Raw genomic sequence first — 17,178 nt, 5'->3', positions numbered from 1 at the left:
ATACCTACACTAAAACGGCAACTTTAAATACTGCAAGCTTTAACTATTCAGTTTTATCTTATTACGTGTGAGTTCATGGGGAGGGGGATGGCAGTGGGAGATGAGAAGAGTGAGATCCACCAGCAGCATCTGGAGCTACAGATGCTGTGAGCTGCTTCACATGGGTGCTTGAGACTCAAATTCAGGTCCTCTGAATGAACAGGGGGCATGCCTGTCCACTGAGCCATCTCTCCAGCTCCAAGTTTTTAAATCAACTTTTTCTCTATTCTAATTATCCAAATTGATCAGTATATGAAATGCACCTCAAACAGAAGATAGCTCATTCAGAACTTAGAAATATACAGAGAATGATTCAATGCCTGAGCTTAGCAATAACACCATTATTAATACTTACATTAATGCAGAATAAAGTGGTCATTCTGTGCAAGTAATTAGGATCATTCGCCATCACTAACACTTTAGGGACAATGGTATTCTGGGCCCACTCTGTACCGAACTTCTGGACTAACTTCATGAGGTTGTTGGTGGCAGCTTCCCGAATGGCGTAGACTGCAGCAGAGTCCAAGAGAACATCTTCAGTCGCTTGCTTTACACACCATCACATCACACAGACCCAAAATAAACTCTGCAAACCTAACATCACATACTGCATGATAATCCTGCTGAAGCCCACCCACTGCAGTTTAAAATGTCCATGTCCAAGGATGGCAGCACCCAGGTTTTTCTCCTACCTACTGGTTTTTAATAAATACTTTATTTTAACAAAATGATTGTTCTTACCACGATGCCACTAACACAGGGTTCCATTGCCAAAGTCACCAGAGACTGAGCCTTGACCAAGACCTCAACTGCACTCCACTCTGCTTGGCCAGAGGCCTACTATATTCCTGGCAACTCTCACTTCTGTTCTCAGAGGAATGCAAGCCTTTCCTGAGTTCTGCCAGTTTTCACTCCTTGTTTTGTCTGTATGTCTGTCTTTCCCCTCAAGGTCAGTCGATCTGAAAGGTTTCTTTCAATATCTAATTCTGTCTATTCTCACCAACTTTGACTTGATAAATGAAGTGCCCCCACCACTCAGAAAAACAAAACCAGGAACTCTGGTTGAACTTCCTCCCTTTGGTCGACACTGCCCACTGTCAGGAAGGCAGCCTTCAGCTTCTCCAGACTGCTCACAAGGCTCCTCCAGCCGTTTCACGCCCGAGCAGGGGATAGAGGGATGTTCCCAAAGGAACCTGTTCACTGTGTACCACTTAAAGTGCAAAACATAATTTTTCTTCAAATTATAAAATTCTAAGCTAAAATACAAAAGCTGTAGGATGCCATGTGGTGGTGGTATACACCTTTGACCCCAGCACTCGGAAGGCCGAGGCAAATGGAGCTGAGTTTCAGGACAGCCTGGTCTACAGAGCAAGTTCCGGGACAGCCAGGGCTAAACAGAGAAATCCTATCTCAATAAACAAAACAAAACAAAAAAAAAGATGCATTGAAAAGCCCACAGACAAGTAGATATTCTCAGCCACCATCCAGCCTCTGCATCAGGAAATTCTGAAATCACCATACATACACTCCACCCGACCAGCTCCCAAGTTGGAAGAAAAAAAAGAGGGGCGATACTTAGGTTACATCTTGTAGAATATTGGACCTTAGAAGTCCTTCAAAATTTGAAAGACAAAAAAAAAAAAAAAAAAAAAAAAAAAAAAAAAAAAAAAAAGCCTGTCTTGAGCTGGAGAGGTGGCTCAGAGGTTAAGAGCACTCTGGCTGTTCTTCCAGAGGTCCTGAGTTCGATTCCCAGCAACCACATGGTGGCTCACTGCCATCTGTAATTAGATCTGGTGCCCTCTTCTGGCCTGCAGTCATACATGCTGTATACATAATAAATAAGTAAATCTTTAAAAATAAATAAATGAAAAAAAAAAAAACTTTAGTTAAAAAAAAAAAAAAAAAAAAAAAGCCTGTCTTAATCCAGAAGGCCGGCTTCCAAAGGAAGCAATAAAAAGATCTGCTGGGAATGCCATGCACACTAATATTTGCCAAAAATAAACTTTTTGTTTGTTTGTTTGTTTTTTTCGAGACAAGGTTTCTCTGTTTTGGTGCCTGTCCTGAATCTCGCTCTGTAGACCAGGCTGGCCTCGAACTCACAGAGACCCACCTGCCTCTGCCTCCTGAGTGCTGGAATTAAAGGCGTGCACCACCACCACCACCCGGCAAACTTTTTTAAATAAATAATTTCTTAGACTGAGAGATGGCTCAGTGGTTAAGGAAATGCATACTGCTCTTCCGGAGGACTAGAGTTCACTTTCCAGCACCTAAGCCAGGGGCTCACACCTGTCTGCAATCCTAGCCCCTTAGAGCACCTTGCAAGCACACATGTAACATCACACACAGACACACACACACAATTTAAAATTAAAAAAAACTTAAAGCACCTTTCCTATGATTTATAAATGTTCATTTTTTATCATTTTTTTAAAATGGTCATAAAAACAATTTTTTATCCTTTTTTTAAAATGGTCATAAAAACAACTTTTGGGAAAAAGAGAAATAAAGAAGTCTTTACAACACAGTTTAAAAGCACCAGATGTATCCATACATATGCCCTAACAGATTGTGATACACAGCTTCACAACCTTCCTTTTGCACTTAGACATATGATACAAGTACGCTTTTAACAAAACCACCTACAAATGAAAGCAGACACAAACATTCTTACTCGTTCCTTAGTACCTAGACACAAGTACCCACAGATAAATAACTCAGTACATAAAGTACTCACAGTATACTGGGGAACCACAACAGGATGCTTATCACACCCACCAAAACATGGCCCCAAAGCTCATGGGACGTTATCACAGGAGAACTTGATGGCGCCCCCTGGAGTGGGGCTCAGGCCACATCTAGGACCTGACACAGCTCCTCCCCGCATCAGCTACCAGGGAGACAAGGGAGTCTGTGCACACACACTGCCCTGGGGCATCACCGACAGGCCTGGTCATCCCTGTCCAGTAAGACCGTCCCTGAGCTCAAATCTCCAGCTCAGCAGCAGCAGGCAGAGGAAAGCCTTCCTCTCACCAAATCGAAACCCTGGCTCTGTCCTAGGGACAGACATGTCCCCAACTCCTACTGTACCTTTGCACATCACCTCAGAAAGCTCAAGTAGCCATTTTCCCACTCTATCCAGCCTAGTCTGCAGGTACCGAGGACGCCAATGGCAGCAGGTCAGCTGCAAGCCCTGTGGCTGGGGGAAGTGTCCATCTAAGAGTCTGCAGCTCACAGCAGCAGGTGGAAGAGGGCAGAGGGGCCACTCAGCATGGCAAATACATTTAAAACAGAAAGGAACCTGAAGTACAAATGTCCAATGTGCAGTCAGGCCAGGCACGGTGCTGTCTGCCTCTATTCCCAGCACCCAGCAGACAGAGGCAGGACAACCGGGCCACAGGGAGGAGTAAGTAAATGTTTATGTAGTCAGAGAGAGCCAGCAGAACTCCAACGACTTCTCCTTAACACCATGCTGTCAAGGCAATGAGCGAGCCCCATAGGACTCTTCTCCAAACGGCCATGTGTGAACATCACAGACACATGCAAAAGCCTGGACTTCCCACAATATCTGTTTTTAACTTGTCTACTCACCATGATCCACAAGCCAGGCCATACACAAAGAATTCAGCTTTTCATCAAAAAACTCCACACCCTATGGATAAGGAAGATTCCATTAATAAACATTTCCAAAGTTAGTATAAGATGCTCTATTTACATTGCACAACAATTACCTAAAAGCTAAAGACATACTCCCACACAAGCTGAAACACAAAAAAGCCATGAAAACAATGCTGTAGAGTTTATAAACTATGAAACTCTCTACTAGGTAGAAAGCAAAAACAAGCAGGAGTGAGTGGTGAGGGCCCTGCTAACGGGACAGGACCGAGCCATGCACAGGACTGAGAAGAGCGGGCAGGGCACCGTGGAAAAGCTGCCAAGCAAATGCAGATGCCATGGAAAAATGAGTTACCCAGAAAATGGCTGCCGAGGGGCTTGGTAACTGGCATCTCTCCTTTTTGGTTAAGAGCAAGTCCTTGAGAATGAGGCAGGTTGACACCAAGATGTCCCCAACAGAAGACAGCACTGCGAGAGCAGGACAGAACGCAGCAGAGAAAACCAAGTGTGCAAGAGTGGAAGTGGCGGGCTGGAACCACCCTGACTCCAGCCTGCTGGTCAGTTCACACGGGCTAGCGACAAGCCCACCTCTGGCCTGGGACATACACAGCACATGGGCGCTCCGTGATGCATGCTCCTGCTGCCTTCCTTCTGAAGTCTTTACGCTTATTCTTCTGGTTCAAGTCTAAGACATTCCTGACCAGTGACCAAGACCAATGGTCCTGTGATTGACACCAAACGGCTGCACCTTGCTGTCACCGATTCTGATAAGGCACTGCGCCTACAGCATCAGCTCTCAGATTCCGTTTTCATTCCAGGTAGAGATTTTCCTCTAATCTCCTTCAGATATTTGGTGGTTTAACTTTGTATTTACTCATCAAGGCCTATAACCAGGCTGAATAGTCTTGAGAGAACTTTACAGACTGACTAACTTAAAAAACAAAAAAGTTTACACATAAACACTAAGACTGTATAAACGGAGGCAGGAGAGATAGCTCAGCCGTGAGGAGCACTTGAGACTCTTTTTTTTTTTTTCCTTCCAGAGCTGAGGACCAAACCCAGGGCCTTGTGCTTGCTAGGCAAGCGCTCTACCACTGAGCTAAATCCCCAACCCCGAGACTCTTATGGAAGGCCTGAGTTTGGTTCCCAGCACCCACATGGCAGCTCACAACTATCCATAACTCCAGTTCTGGAGGATCCAATGCCCTCTTCTGGACTCCACAGGCACCAGGCGTGCATGTGCTTCACATACATGTGCAAGAAAAACACTCACACACATAAAACTAAGTCAATCTCTAAAAAGAGAAAACCAAAAGAACAGATATGCTAACGAAACAGGATGGTAAAACACAATGTTGTCCATGCCTGATGTATGTCATCCTAGCCAGAAAGGTATAAACCAGCCAAGACACCATCTGTCTTATTTCCACACTGCTCTGTATACTGCTGGCGGCCCTTGGAGACTTCCCAGGTCTGGTGGAGCTAAGGTTCAAAGAAATGGTACCTATAATCCACCCTCCTTCCAGACAGCTGCTTCATCCAGCAAACCCATTATTAGCCACTGCAGCTTTTCACTCCAGACAGTGGCACAGATCACTGAGAACAGAAAAGGACCCTCAACGTTCAGAAGTGATGGTGGAGAAGCATGGCAAGATGACTCTCCCTGACACATAGGTATGCTTGGCATTCACTCTGAGGAAAAGAGCACTTCAAATTTGATACAAACACACTACCATGGCCATCTACAAGATGCATGCTCGTAACATCAAAATTAGCAATAGGATGGAAAATAGGAACTCCACTTGTTGTGATCTGAAAGGAATGGAACTAAGCCTTGGGAGTGGGGAACAACAAAGTATAGTGGTATCAGCAGTAAACTGACATTACGAGCATTCTTAAAAACCACACCAGTCTTCCTTCATCCAACTAGAAAGAAACGCCAAGTGTCTAATTAATAACACACACTATGGGAGCCACTGGAAATGAAACAGCACACAGTTGCCGCCCGAGAGCAATCACTTGTCCATCTCCCCAGTTACAGCTGACAACTCTCTAAGCCCTAGTTAGTCTAGGGGCTCCATGCAGTGAAGGCTATCAAGGTTCCCACTGTCTGCACCTATTGAGAAAGAAAGGGAAGCATGTGGCCATGAAGCCCAGCCTTGAATTTATAATTAGTCATATTCATTAGAATAAGACTAACAATGAAACCCCAAGAATAGCAGACAGTGTGATAACAGGCCTTTACCCAAAACAGCCACCATTATAAGCTCTTTGTGTGGTGGATCCTCAACTTCCTGTCATCAGGATGCAGGAAAATGCTCCTGAGTTCATTTTGCTTAGGACAGAGTCCAACAAAAAGCCAAACTGACGTATCCTAAAACCATGTTTTCTTCCACGGATCAGTTCTTTAGTCACATAGGTTTTAAATAATACAACATTTTTGTAACACAAATATATTCTACACCTTGACCATGAGGAGGGCAGCGAGATGAATGTTTCTAGAACACCAATCTGTTAGGCCTTCCTTCACTACTGAAAATAAAAACCATCCTACAGGCCACAGGAATTTACCTCGGTGCATCTAACTGAACCAGGCCAGACTGACTGCCTAGCCTCTCACTCACCTGCTCCGCTCCATGATCTGACAGACCCCATTGTTCACCGAGCCCAGGAACTCACCAGCTGGCCCGCCAGCAGCGGCATATACTCGATGATAGCCAGGCGGACCCTCCACTTGGCATCTTCTGCCAGTTCCACTATGGCAGGAAGAAGAGACTGAGAGAGCTGACGAATTCCAATTACTTCATTTACACAATCCAAATTGGAGATGATATTCAAACGAACTTCAGGACACTGTAAGCACACAAGCCCCAGAGACATGAAAATTAACCTCTTTGCCCAGCACCCTCCTGGCATGAGGCATCGAATAAAAAGTACTAAACAAAATGTAGCACTGACTCAGGCTTAGAAAGGCTTAGAAAGGTGGCAGTCACAGAGCTGGGGCATGGCTTAGTGGTAAAACATTCGCCCGGTTTGCAGTAGACCGAAAGAGCTACAAGGCAGAAGGAAATCTTAAATGCCAAATACACAGATAATCCAAGACACAGTGCAACTGATCTTCACCAGAATGTCAGTAAAAGGCCTGTGCGATTTCCTGACTTAATATGCCAATATCAAAAATTAATTAACAACTGGCAGGCAGGATGGCTCAATAGGAAAAGGTGCTTGCCTCACAAACCTGGCAACCTGGCTTTGATCCCCCAAACCCATGTAAAGGTGGATGGAGAGCACTGGCTCCGCAGACAGCCTCTGAGCTCTGCATGTGCGCACATGCACAAGAAAGTTTTTTAGACTTTTAATTAATAAATAAGCACAAAGACGCTGGGCGTGGTGGCGCACGCCTTTAATCCCAGCACTCGGGAGGCAGAGCCAGGCGGATCTCTGTGAGTTCGAGGCCAGCCTGGGCTACCAAGTGAGCTCCAGGAAAGGCGCAAAGCTACACAGGGAAACCCTGTCTCGAAAAAAAACCAAAAAAAAAAATAAGCACAAAGTCTATGAGATGGTAAAAATCCCAGGCCCTGGTATTAAATTCTATGTACTCAAATCTTAGATCTGCCACTGCTGGAAGACCTCAGCATCATCTCATCTGCCTGTGCCTCATTTCCTCATCGACATCTGGGAGTAATGCAGGGCCTAGGCCTGCTATGGCAACAAAGCACCTGGATCATGCCTGGCATTAATGTTTTAATTTTTCATCTGTGTCTATGTACTGTCTGTGTAATGTGTATGTCTACCCATGTATGTGGGTGCCCACGAAGGCCAGAAGAGGGAGTCGGATCCTCTAGAGCTGAAGCTATAGGTAGTTGTGGGCCACTCAAAATGTGGATGCTAGGATTCGAACCCTGGTCCTCTATAAGCAGCAGACCTCTTAACTGCTGAGCCATTGCTCCAGCCCCTAAAGGTTAATATCTGATTCTGTGTTTAAAACTTAAATAAAAGATAGTGTTTAGGCAAAGATATATTAGCTTTAAAAAAAAAAAATAACGAGCCAGTGTCTATAATATAAAAAATTTAAAAGATAGCTATTTCTGGGGTGGTTTTAAGACTTATTTATTTTATATGCATGAGTGTTTTGCCTGAATGTAGGTTTGTGTACCATGTGTGTGTCTGGTACCTGCAGAGGTTCAAAGAAGGCATCAGATCCCCTGGAACAAAGTTGTGAGCTGTCTGTCATGTGGGTGCTGGAAAGCAAGTCCAGGTCCTCTGAAACAGCCAGTGCTCTTGACTCCTGAGCCACCTCTCCAGCCCCTAGTTTTTAGTGTGTCTGGTTGGTTTATGGTTTTTGATTCAGGGTTTTGCAGTATAGCCTTGGCTATCCCAGAACTTGCTCTGTAAACCAAGCTGGCCTTGAACTCAGAATTACGCCTGCCTCTGCCTCCCTAGTACTGGAATTAAAGGCAAGAGCCACCATACCCAACTACCTTTTTTTTTTTTTTAAATAAGTCCTTGTGCCCATTTTTAGGAAACCTGTAACCCTGTAACCCTATACTCAAAGAGAAGGACTGCCAAATATCTAAATTGTTATTTTCCCCCCAACCTATACACTTTAGGTCCTATTTTAGTAAAATCACCAAAATCACATCAAATCAGTAACATCAAAGCCAAAGAATTCCTAGCCAGACTCACCTCATCCTTTAATTGAGCTAAAAAAAGAGGCAGAAGGTGTTCAATGGTGTTCTCTTTGCCCAAAATTGTAGATAATCCCATAATTACAGAAGCTAGAGCTGACTTGACATGTTGATTGGTATCAGACACTAATTCCTAAAACAAAATAAAAATTAAAGACAGCAAAAGCCTCCATACTGCCTCCCAAGGAGTCAAGAGCAACTCTAGTCACACAGTGGCTGACCCAGACGCCTCCGGGGTAACGAACCTCAGCACCCACAGCAGTGTACAATTGTGACTTGCACAAATAAACTATAACACTGCCACAAATGTTATGTATTTGACTTATTTATGCCTTGTCCTTGTTAAAATGCTAAGAGCTTCACACACAGAGTAAACAAATAAAATGAAGTCACGTTCACCTTTATATAGGGCAGGATTTGATTCATAATTATGGTCTCCCTTCCTTCGGTGGGCAGGTTTTCACAAAGTTCTGAAACAAACAAACAATGCAATGCTGTCTAGGAGCCAAACAAAGTTGACCAGATCTTTCCAACAGTTCAAGTTAAATCACATGTCTAAGCAAATAAACGCTAATGGAGAAAATTAGCCTGCTTCTCATAGCATGGTCTAAATGCCCCGTGTGACAAACAAAAGGAGCAAGAAGACACAGTGGGTGTCTAATGTGAACTATGGAACGGCAGCTGCACGCTGACATCATCTCTGCCGGCAACATCTTACAACTTCAAACTCTGCCCGACTTCCGAACATGACAAACACATCAATGTCGATGGAAATGTTGCTACACAGACTAATTTTTTTTTTCTGATTTCTACATTTTGGGGCCCATTTCAGTAAAAACACCAAACCAAAATCACATCAGATCAATGACGCCAAAGTGAAAGGAATTGCAGGCAGACCCACCTTTCACTTTGTGGGCAGCGGCTGCTCGGACCTCGGCTTCACAGTCTTTAAGGAGGCTCTGGAAGGCGGGGATGAGGTCGTTGAGCGTGATTTTAGGGCCCACCGCTTTCTGGAGCTAGAAAACGATTTATACAGGTTTAATGTATACTACAAAAAGAGTTACTAAAAACAAAATAGTACAATCTTCAAATGTATACTGTAACCACATCAGGCTGGCAGGCTTGCATGGCAGACACTTTACCCTCTGAGCCTTATGACCGGCCCCAAAATAGAAAGATTGTCTTTTTTAAAATTTTTGATGCTATATTCAAAACTATTCAACAGAATTTATAAGCTGTGTCTGACACAAAATCTGTGGGGCAAATGCCTGTAGGTTTTGAATACTTGAAATGCCAGGGCATTTACCTCTGAAAATTTGTCAGCTACCATATAGCGAACCCGCCAAGATTTATCTTCTGCTGCTTGCCGGAGTGTGGGCATGACCAAGGCCTCAAGGTCATCCTGAGACAGCAACTGGGCAATACTGACACACGCTTCCACAGCTAACAGGCGGACAGAATCCTAAAGGAAAAACATTCTGTTCGGTCAGTTTGCTGAAGCAGGGACCACTGAGTGTAGTGTGAGGAGATGCTGTCACGGGTACTGGTTAAGAAAGAGGGAGAGAAACCCACTGTGCTGGCTCATTTGTGTCATCTAAGAGGGAAGCTCAACTGAGAAGATGCCGCCATAACAGCCAGCTGTAGGCAGGCCTCTAGGCCAACTTCCTTAATTAATGATTTATAGGGAGGACCCAGTCCATGGTAGATGGTCCCATCCCAGAGCCGGTGGTCCTGGGTTCTATAAGAAAGCAGGCTGAGCGAGTCATGTGAGGTACAAGCCAGTCAGTAGCACCCCTCTATGGCCTCTGCATCAGCTCCTGCCTCCAGGTTCCTGCCCTGTTTGAGTTCCTGTTCCGGCTTCCTTCTGTGATGAACTACAATGTGGAAGTGTAAGCCACATAAACCCTTTCTTCCCCAACTTGTTTTCTGGTCATTCATCACAGCAATAGAAACACTAAGATAACCTCCATTTATGATGCTGTGTCTTTAGGTTTTCAAATAGCTGAGTAACCTCTTCCTTGGCATGTGAAAGACATAAAATGGCACTTTGTCCAAATTATCTTGACTGCAGCCAAATTTTTATTAAGTAAAATGAAAAAGATGTTCTAAGTGTTATTAGTGTATGTGAATAATGTGTGTGGAGGTCAGAGGACAACATCCTGGAGTCACATTTTCCACCTTTCCATGGGTTCTGAGCATTGAAATCAGGTAAACACTTTACCACTGGGATGTCTGATTGGCCTCAAAATATAATGATTACTTTTTAATTTAATGCTATATTCAAAGCCTTATTATAGTAAGAAGTTGAAAATATACTTCCATAAGTATTAATAACGTATTTGAAGAGTTTAAAGGATAAGGGAGATCACTGTGAAAGCTATTTCCAACTACTCACTGGCCCGAACAGTAGCATAATACAGAGTGTACAAAGCAAGACACAGAAATTCTGGGGGAAGAGTTAATAGCCAAATAACAGTTGAACTGAAATGCTGAAACTCAAACCGAGAACTGTGTCGAGTAAAACAGAGCAGAAGAAAACTGGAAAGGTAGAGAGACAACCTGCTTTTCCTTATATAAGGCTGATCAATGCCAAATGGGACACAAGAATGCCTTCTGAGTAAGAGAAAACACAAACCTAAAGCTTAATTAGACATTAGGAGTTAGGACTTCAGCCTTGGGAAAATCAGACATATAACCCTATGAGCACCAAGGAGAAATGGAGCAAGAAATTTACTGTATATGTGACACAACAGAACACAAACACACACACAAACCAACATAGCGTGCATGTGAGTGTGTGTGTGGGCACAGGTGCACACACACAAATCCAACATGGCGCACATGCACCCTCATCACTTGCCTGGTTTATCACCTAACTGGCCTTCTCTTTCTATCCTTATCCCTCCTACAACTGTGTTTCCACCCATAAGCCAGGATGACCTTTCAAAACTGTAAATTACATGTCACACCTCTTCTCCACATCTAGGCAGAGTCCCACTGCATCTGGAGAAGAAAATCCCAAACCGCAGTCTGCTGTGGGCCAACGATGCTCCTACCCCTTCCTTCTTCCCCACTTCCATGCTTAATGGACTCGCCCATCACCATGCTCCAATGTTGGCCTTTTCCTACTTCGTGTCCTCCCTTTCCTGGGCTCTGATGCTCATGGAAGGAGCAGAGACAGTGTTTTCCTCTCATCTGTCACTTCTTCAGAGCACTCCGCTGACCAGCAATCAGTGTCCCACCATGTTACACTATTTTCAAAACATTTTTGCCTGATTTTTATCATGTTTCTTTTTCTCCATTAAAATGAAAGTTCCATGAGAGTGGGGTCCCTGTATGCCCTTAACACTAGAACTGTGCCTCACCTATGAAAGTATTCTATGTATGCACTCAATAAATGTTTCTGTCAATGACTAAGCCATGAGCAGATCTTCTGCTCACGTCAGAGAAGGCACAATGTGTACATATTTCAATCTTTTTTTGAGCACCTATGAGTGGGTGAGTTTCATGTCCATTGGTTTCCATAGTCTGTGTCTGCTTCAGCACTACAGGAGCAAAGTTCAACAATTACAACAGGGATATTATGATCTACAGAGCCAAAAATATTTCCTGGCTGGCCTTCACCAGAAAATCTGAAAATCCCTAGTCTACTATTTTGCAGGAAGGACAGAAGATAAAAGAAAACATCAAATTATGCCATGGGAAGTATAAGCAGCTAAATTCCAAATAAGGATTCTAAGCTTGTCCTGCTCCAACACGGAAACCACCATAAACGTGTGACATCTGCATGCTTGAAATGTTGCCAGTGTTCAAATGATAAGACTTAGAAACTTGGGGCTGAAGCCTACGTACATTCAAACCCAACTGCACCACTAGCTACATACAGCCTTGAACAAGCTTCATAAACTAACTGGGTCTCCATTTCCATGAGTATCTGTGCCATGAGCTGTTAGGAGAACCTAATTTCACAATACATGTAGCTGCTTAAAACAGGTTGAGAGATACAGTCAGTCCATGTCCATGGTTCTCCCACATCAATGGAGTCAGCCAACCATGGATCAAAATATTTGAGAACATTGTTTTATCTGTACTAAACACATACAGACTGTTTTCCTGTCACTATTCCCTAAAGAAAGTAGTATAATAACTATATACAGATCATCTACACTATAGTTTTATTATTATTATTTATTGACTGTGTATGTGAGAGTGTGTGGGTGCATGCATACCACAGCACATATATGGAGGTCAGAGGGCAATCTTGGGGATTTGGTCCTTGCCTTCCACCTTGCTGAGGTAGGGTCTCTCTTGTTTCTGCTGCTGCACTGTGCACCCCAGGCTGGCTGGCCCATGATTTTCAGGGTGACTCTCTTGTCCCCATAGGAGTGCTGGGATTGCAGAGTGTGCCACCACATTCAGCTCTGATGGGTTCTGGGGACCAGACACAGGGTCCCAGGTCTGGGCAGCTCTCACCTTCACAGGTTGAACCACCTCCCCAGGCCTGGTTCATGCTGTATGAGGCACTGCAAGTGGTCTAAAGGTGACTCGGAGTGAGTACACAAGGAGGTGTGCACAGGCGGTGGTATAAATACCCCATTTTACATAGGGACACAGCTCTACAGATGACCCTGCAGCCTTCCCCGCCCTCGTACTGAGAAACAACTCTACCAAGTCATTTTTATCATTTCTACACCAAAGGAAGCAGACCCTGGGATCTAAGCTCGCCGGTGTGTGTAGGGATACCATACACTAGTGCAGAACGGACAAAGTCGGGATTCCAGGAAGTGCTTCCTCTGCAGAGCACAAGAGAGCCCGCAAATCTGAAAGACCCCATCCCTGATGCGGTCCTGGGCTTCCTAGTTAAAGAACTCAGTTCACCCCTGACTCCTCCTTCTAACAGCTGCTACTGTCAAGAAAGTGGGGCCTAGTTCAGAAACAAACACACAGCATCAGGACGACACCCGGTCAGACCTGAGTGCTGACTCTGCAAAGGACCCTACAGCAGAGTCAAAACTCCCCCAGTAAATGTGTTTTCCATTATTCAAGAGCACATCTGTGTCTCCTAAATCTAAAGCCTCGAGTTACCTGTTCATCTGAAGCTAGATTCGTGAACAATGGAACAATTTCAGTTTTCACACTGTCTAACTCCAAAACTTTGGCAAATTCACCCAATTTGGAAGCAGCAGCACGTCGCACCATTGGTGTGTCATCTGAGCACAGGGAACGGAAGTGCCTGCAGCGTGAAATAAGGTATTTCCTGTCAAACACTCGGATAAACACGCCCCAATACCAAGAGATGGCCTTTGGAGCCTTTCCCTTACAAACATCAGTGACTCGGTTTCTACTCACAGACGTAAAGAAAGGACCAGGAGACTCAGTCAGGAAAGTGTCTGCCTCCCAAGTGAAGCCCACTCAGTCCCCAGGACCTACATAAATAAATAGCTCAGCACTGCTGGGGGATGTCTTTTTGTTCACTGTGAATACAGGTTGTTCCCATTGGTTAATAAATAAGCTGCTTTATATGTATTGCTATGACTGGTCAATAAAGAAGCTGCTCTGGCCTATGGCAAGCCAGGTTATAGCCAGGCAGGAAATCCAACAGAGACAGGAAGAAGAAAGGCAGAGGCAGGGGAGACGCCAGCTGCCGCCTAAAGAACAGCAAGATGCCAGCAGACTGGTAGCGTGGCAACATACAGATTAATAGAAATGGGTTAGGTTATAAGAGCTAGCTAGCAGGAAGCCTGCCATAATTACCATAGCATGCAATTGGTACTTAGTATTAAGCCTCTGAATGTTTATTTTATAAGCGGCTGAGGAACTGTGGGGACGGGACCACGGGGCTGGGTGGGACCTGAGAAATCTCCCAGCTCCACAGCATAGTGGCAGTGCCTACAACCTCAGAGGTGGCAAGGTGGGAGGCAGAGATGGGCGGATCCCAGAAAGCTCAAAGGCCGGGTAAGCTAGCCTATGTGATGAAGTTCCAGGCCAATGAGAAACCCTGTCTCATAGAAAAGGAGGAAGACACCTGAGGAACATCACCAGAGGCTGCCACATGAAATACTCACACACACACACACACACACACTAAGCCATCAGTAAAGTATATTCAACTACATGAAAAAGCATCAGCAATCCCACCAGGCTAGTCTGATGGCAACACAGTACTGTGTAACTCCAGCTGGAAGTCCCCAGTAATCGCAGACACTGAAAAAGACTGTCTCTTACTGTCGGATTTCTGCCTTGACCGCATTGGAAGCTCTGGGGTAGCAAACGCTGAACAAACCACACGCAGATGTACGAGAGGTGAACCAATCCCCGCTTGCCAGGCGTTTCACCAGAGGTACAAAATGAGCTTCGAGCGCAACGGGAGTGTGCTCCTGAGAGATCTGCCTCAGGGACTCCACAGCCTTGTCTCGAACGACAGTCTCCTCCACAGTAGCCAAGCTTTCCAAAGGAGGCTGCAGAGATCAAAAAGGAAAACCAGAGATGACAACGTATTAAATCAGGTTAGACCCAGATTGACACCTTTTATGTGACTGAAGAGAAACGGTACATGTAACCAGAATGCTAACTACATCATACCAAATGGTTACTTTCACTTCTCACAGTGATAACATATGGTGTGGCCAACCTGAAGACACGACTTCGGCAGAAAAGCCAAGATCGCATGTCCCAGATGGCAATCCCCAGATGGTGTCTACAAACGACACAGTCCAAGAGACTTGACACCGTATCACTATTACTGGGAGCTGACGTTAAATGAAATGCAGCCACATTCAGACAGCAGTGTGCATATTTCCTTAAGGACAAGTCCCAAACTACGGCCAACTGTGGGTGCCACAACTGCGTGGTAATTTCTGGTCAGACTACAGAGTCCATTTCCTTTTGTGCACCGTTCTATCATTCTTGGAGGGGCAAGCAGTCCTGTCCATGAGAGTTCAATGGCATCAATTTATGCAACCAATAAAAAGCTGAGTCAACACCAGGTTTTTTGTTTTGTTTTCAAAATACATTGAGAATCTTTCCAAGGGCAAAATGGGAGTTTCAGAAAGAGCAGTCAAATAATAAATGCAAATAAATGGGGGAGATCTTGCAGCTATAGAGACATAAAAGACGGAGAGGTTCAAGGTCTGACCCTCGTCAGTAACTGAATGTGACATGGCCTGGTAGACGTGGAGATGGGCTGCTTCTCTCAACCTCTAGCTGCCTTTCTCAATTTGCATTTGATCCCAGGAAATTCAGCACAAGGCACAGCTGCAGAAATTAGAGCAAAACTCCACAGCAGAACTGGCCAAGAGTGAAGGTCAAGACTTAAGGGAAGAAGTGTGCCTGCCCAATATGGTTCAAAAGGTAGATACCACTCATGATCTGTCCCCTGCCCACTGTGACTTTCCTCTCACTACTACAGAAGAAGGCCAAACTCTGGAGAATGGCCTGTGAGCAGTCCCTTTGTTTGAACTCTGCCCGCTTTCCAATGTCCTTTTCTGGGCCCTCATGACCACTCCTGTTTACTTTCGGTCCGATTTTTTATACACTAGCAGCTTTGAACCCCAAAAGTTTCAGTTGTAAGCCTATGAAACTCATTCTTTCCGTAATGAACACTGTTATGTAGTAGCACTGAGGATCCAGGAGAAGAAGCACACAGGATGCCTCGCTCTAAAGGAGTCTACATCCTAATGGTGGAATCAGATGAGAACAGGCTGCAGGGCAAGGGGTTGGTCAGGAAGCTACTGCAGTGGGGGCCGCGGAAGGCCTCTCTCATACAAAATGCAATTGTCTGACTTACAAAGAGTCAGCTACAGAAAACTCTAAATAGCATCTCTCTAGAGATAACACCTACAGACAATGTCTTAAGGAAATATGAGCCGGGTTTACAATGAACAGAAAGACCAGTGTGTGTGGAATGAATTATCAAGAGGAACACAGTGTATACATTATGAGTTTTTCCCTGCTGTGAACAAAAATAGCTAACAGAAACAAAGGATTTATTCTGATTCACAATTTCAAGAGTTCAGTTGATGGTTGCCTGGCCCCATGAGCCTCAGCGGGACAACACAGTAGTAATAAAGTGTGGCATCAGAGCTTCTCTGCCTTCCTGCAAAGAAGCAGAGTCCAGGGACAGAGGCAAAATACCCTCCAGAGGCTGCCCAAAGCATCCTACCTCCTACCGCTAGATCTCACTTCCTAAAGTTTCCAGAAATTCCCAACATAATGCCACTAGCTGGGGACCAAGTGCTCAGCACACGAGCAACCTCCTAAGACTGACTGGGATAGATGCAAAGTCTGCAGGACTAATGGCTCAGATGTGAGGACGGAGGGAGGGGAGGCTGAAGAACGCCTTCTAGTGCTGGGCTGCAGCTCCGAGAACTGAGAACATACCCAGGAAGCAAAGGCCTGGCTTCAATCTCTAGCACCACTGAAAACAACAGCTACCTTCTTCTCAGTTGCGCTTGTATAGCTGGGTGGCAGGTTGACACAGCTAAAAAGAGGCATATTTTGAGGGGAAAATGACAGCCATATCTAAATGTTGATTTCTACAAGTCTCGACTTATCTATGTCCATCAATGTCTGGAATTCTACGCAAGGGTTCATGGCAGAGCTGGAACCATGGGAGCCAGCATCATCTACGTAATATTAAAAGCCCCGAAACAGACAGCCCTGCCTTGTACAGCCAGTCAGTTTCTAGTCATCCTTTAAGGCCTAGTTCATCTGCATGCATGGTGGGGCACACCTTTAATCTCCATACTCTGGAAGCAGAGGCAGGAGGATCTCTATGAGTTTGAAGCCAGCCTGGTCTATATAGAGTTTCAAGCCAGTGAAGGCTACACAGCAAGACCTT

General features: G+C 44.8%; 1 protein-coding gene across 4 annotated transcripts in view; it reads right to left on the bottom strand.

Moving 5' to 3' along the window:
* Ppp2r1b (protein phosphatase 2 scaffold subunit Abeta) overlaps positions 1-17,178 on the bottom strand; it is a 34,487-nt gene that overhangs the window by 15,340 nt on the left and 1,969 nt on the right. For all 4 annotated transcript variants that reach the window (XM_006972331.4, XM_006972334.4, XM_006972330.4 and 1 more), the window contains exons 4-12: positions 14,565-14,797; positions 13,425-13,572; positions 9,646-9,801; positions 9,241-9,355; positions 8,739-8,809; positions 8,338-8,472; positions 6,331-6,504; positions 3,628-3,688; positions 395-549 (exon numbers count right to left, since the gene is read on the bottom strand). In XM_006972331.4, coding sequence (XP_006972393.1) covers positions 395-549; positions 3,628-3,688; positions 6,331-6,504; positions 8,338-8,472; positions 8,739-8,809; positions 9,241-9,355; positions 9,646-9,801; positions 13,425-13,572; positions 14,565-14,797 — 1,248 coding nt within the window. The remainder of the gene's footprint in view (positions 1-394; positions 550-3,627; positions 3,689-6,330; positions 6,505-8,337; positions 8,473-8,738; positions 8,810-9,240; positions 9,356-9,645; positions 9,802-13,424; positions 13,573-14,564; positions 14,798-17,178) is intronic.

This window comes from Peromyscus maniculatus, chromosome 7, assembly GCF_049852395.1.
Source record: "Peromyscus maniculatus bairdii isolate BWxNUB_F1_BW_parent chromosome 7, HU_Pman_BW_mat_3.1, whole genome shotgun sequence".
NCBI lineage: Eukaryota > Metazoa > Chordata > Mammalia > Rodentia > Cricetidae > Peromyscus > Peromyscus maniculatus.
The sequence above is the reverse complement of the archived record's forward strand: the minus strand, read 5'-3'. Positions and strand labels throughout refer to the sequence as shown.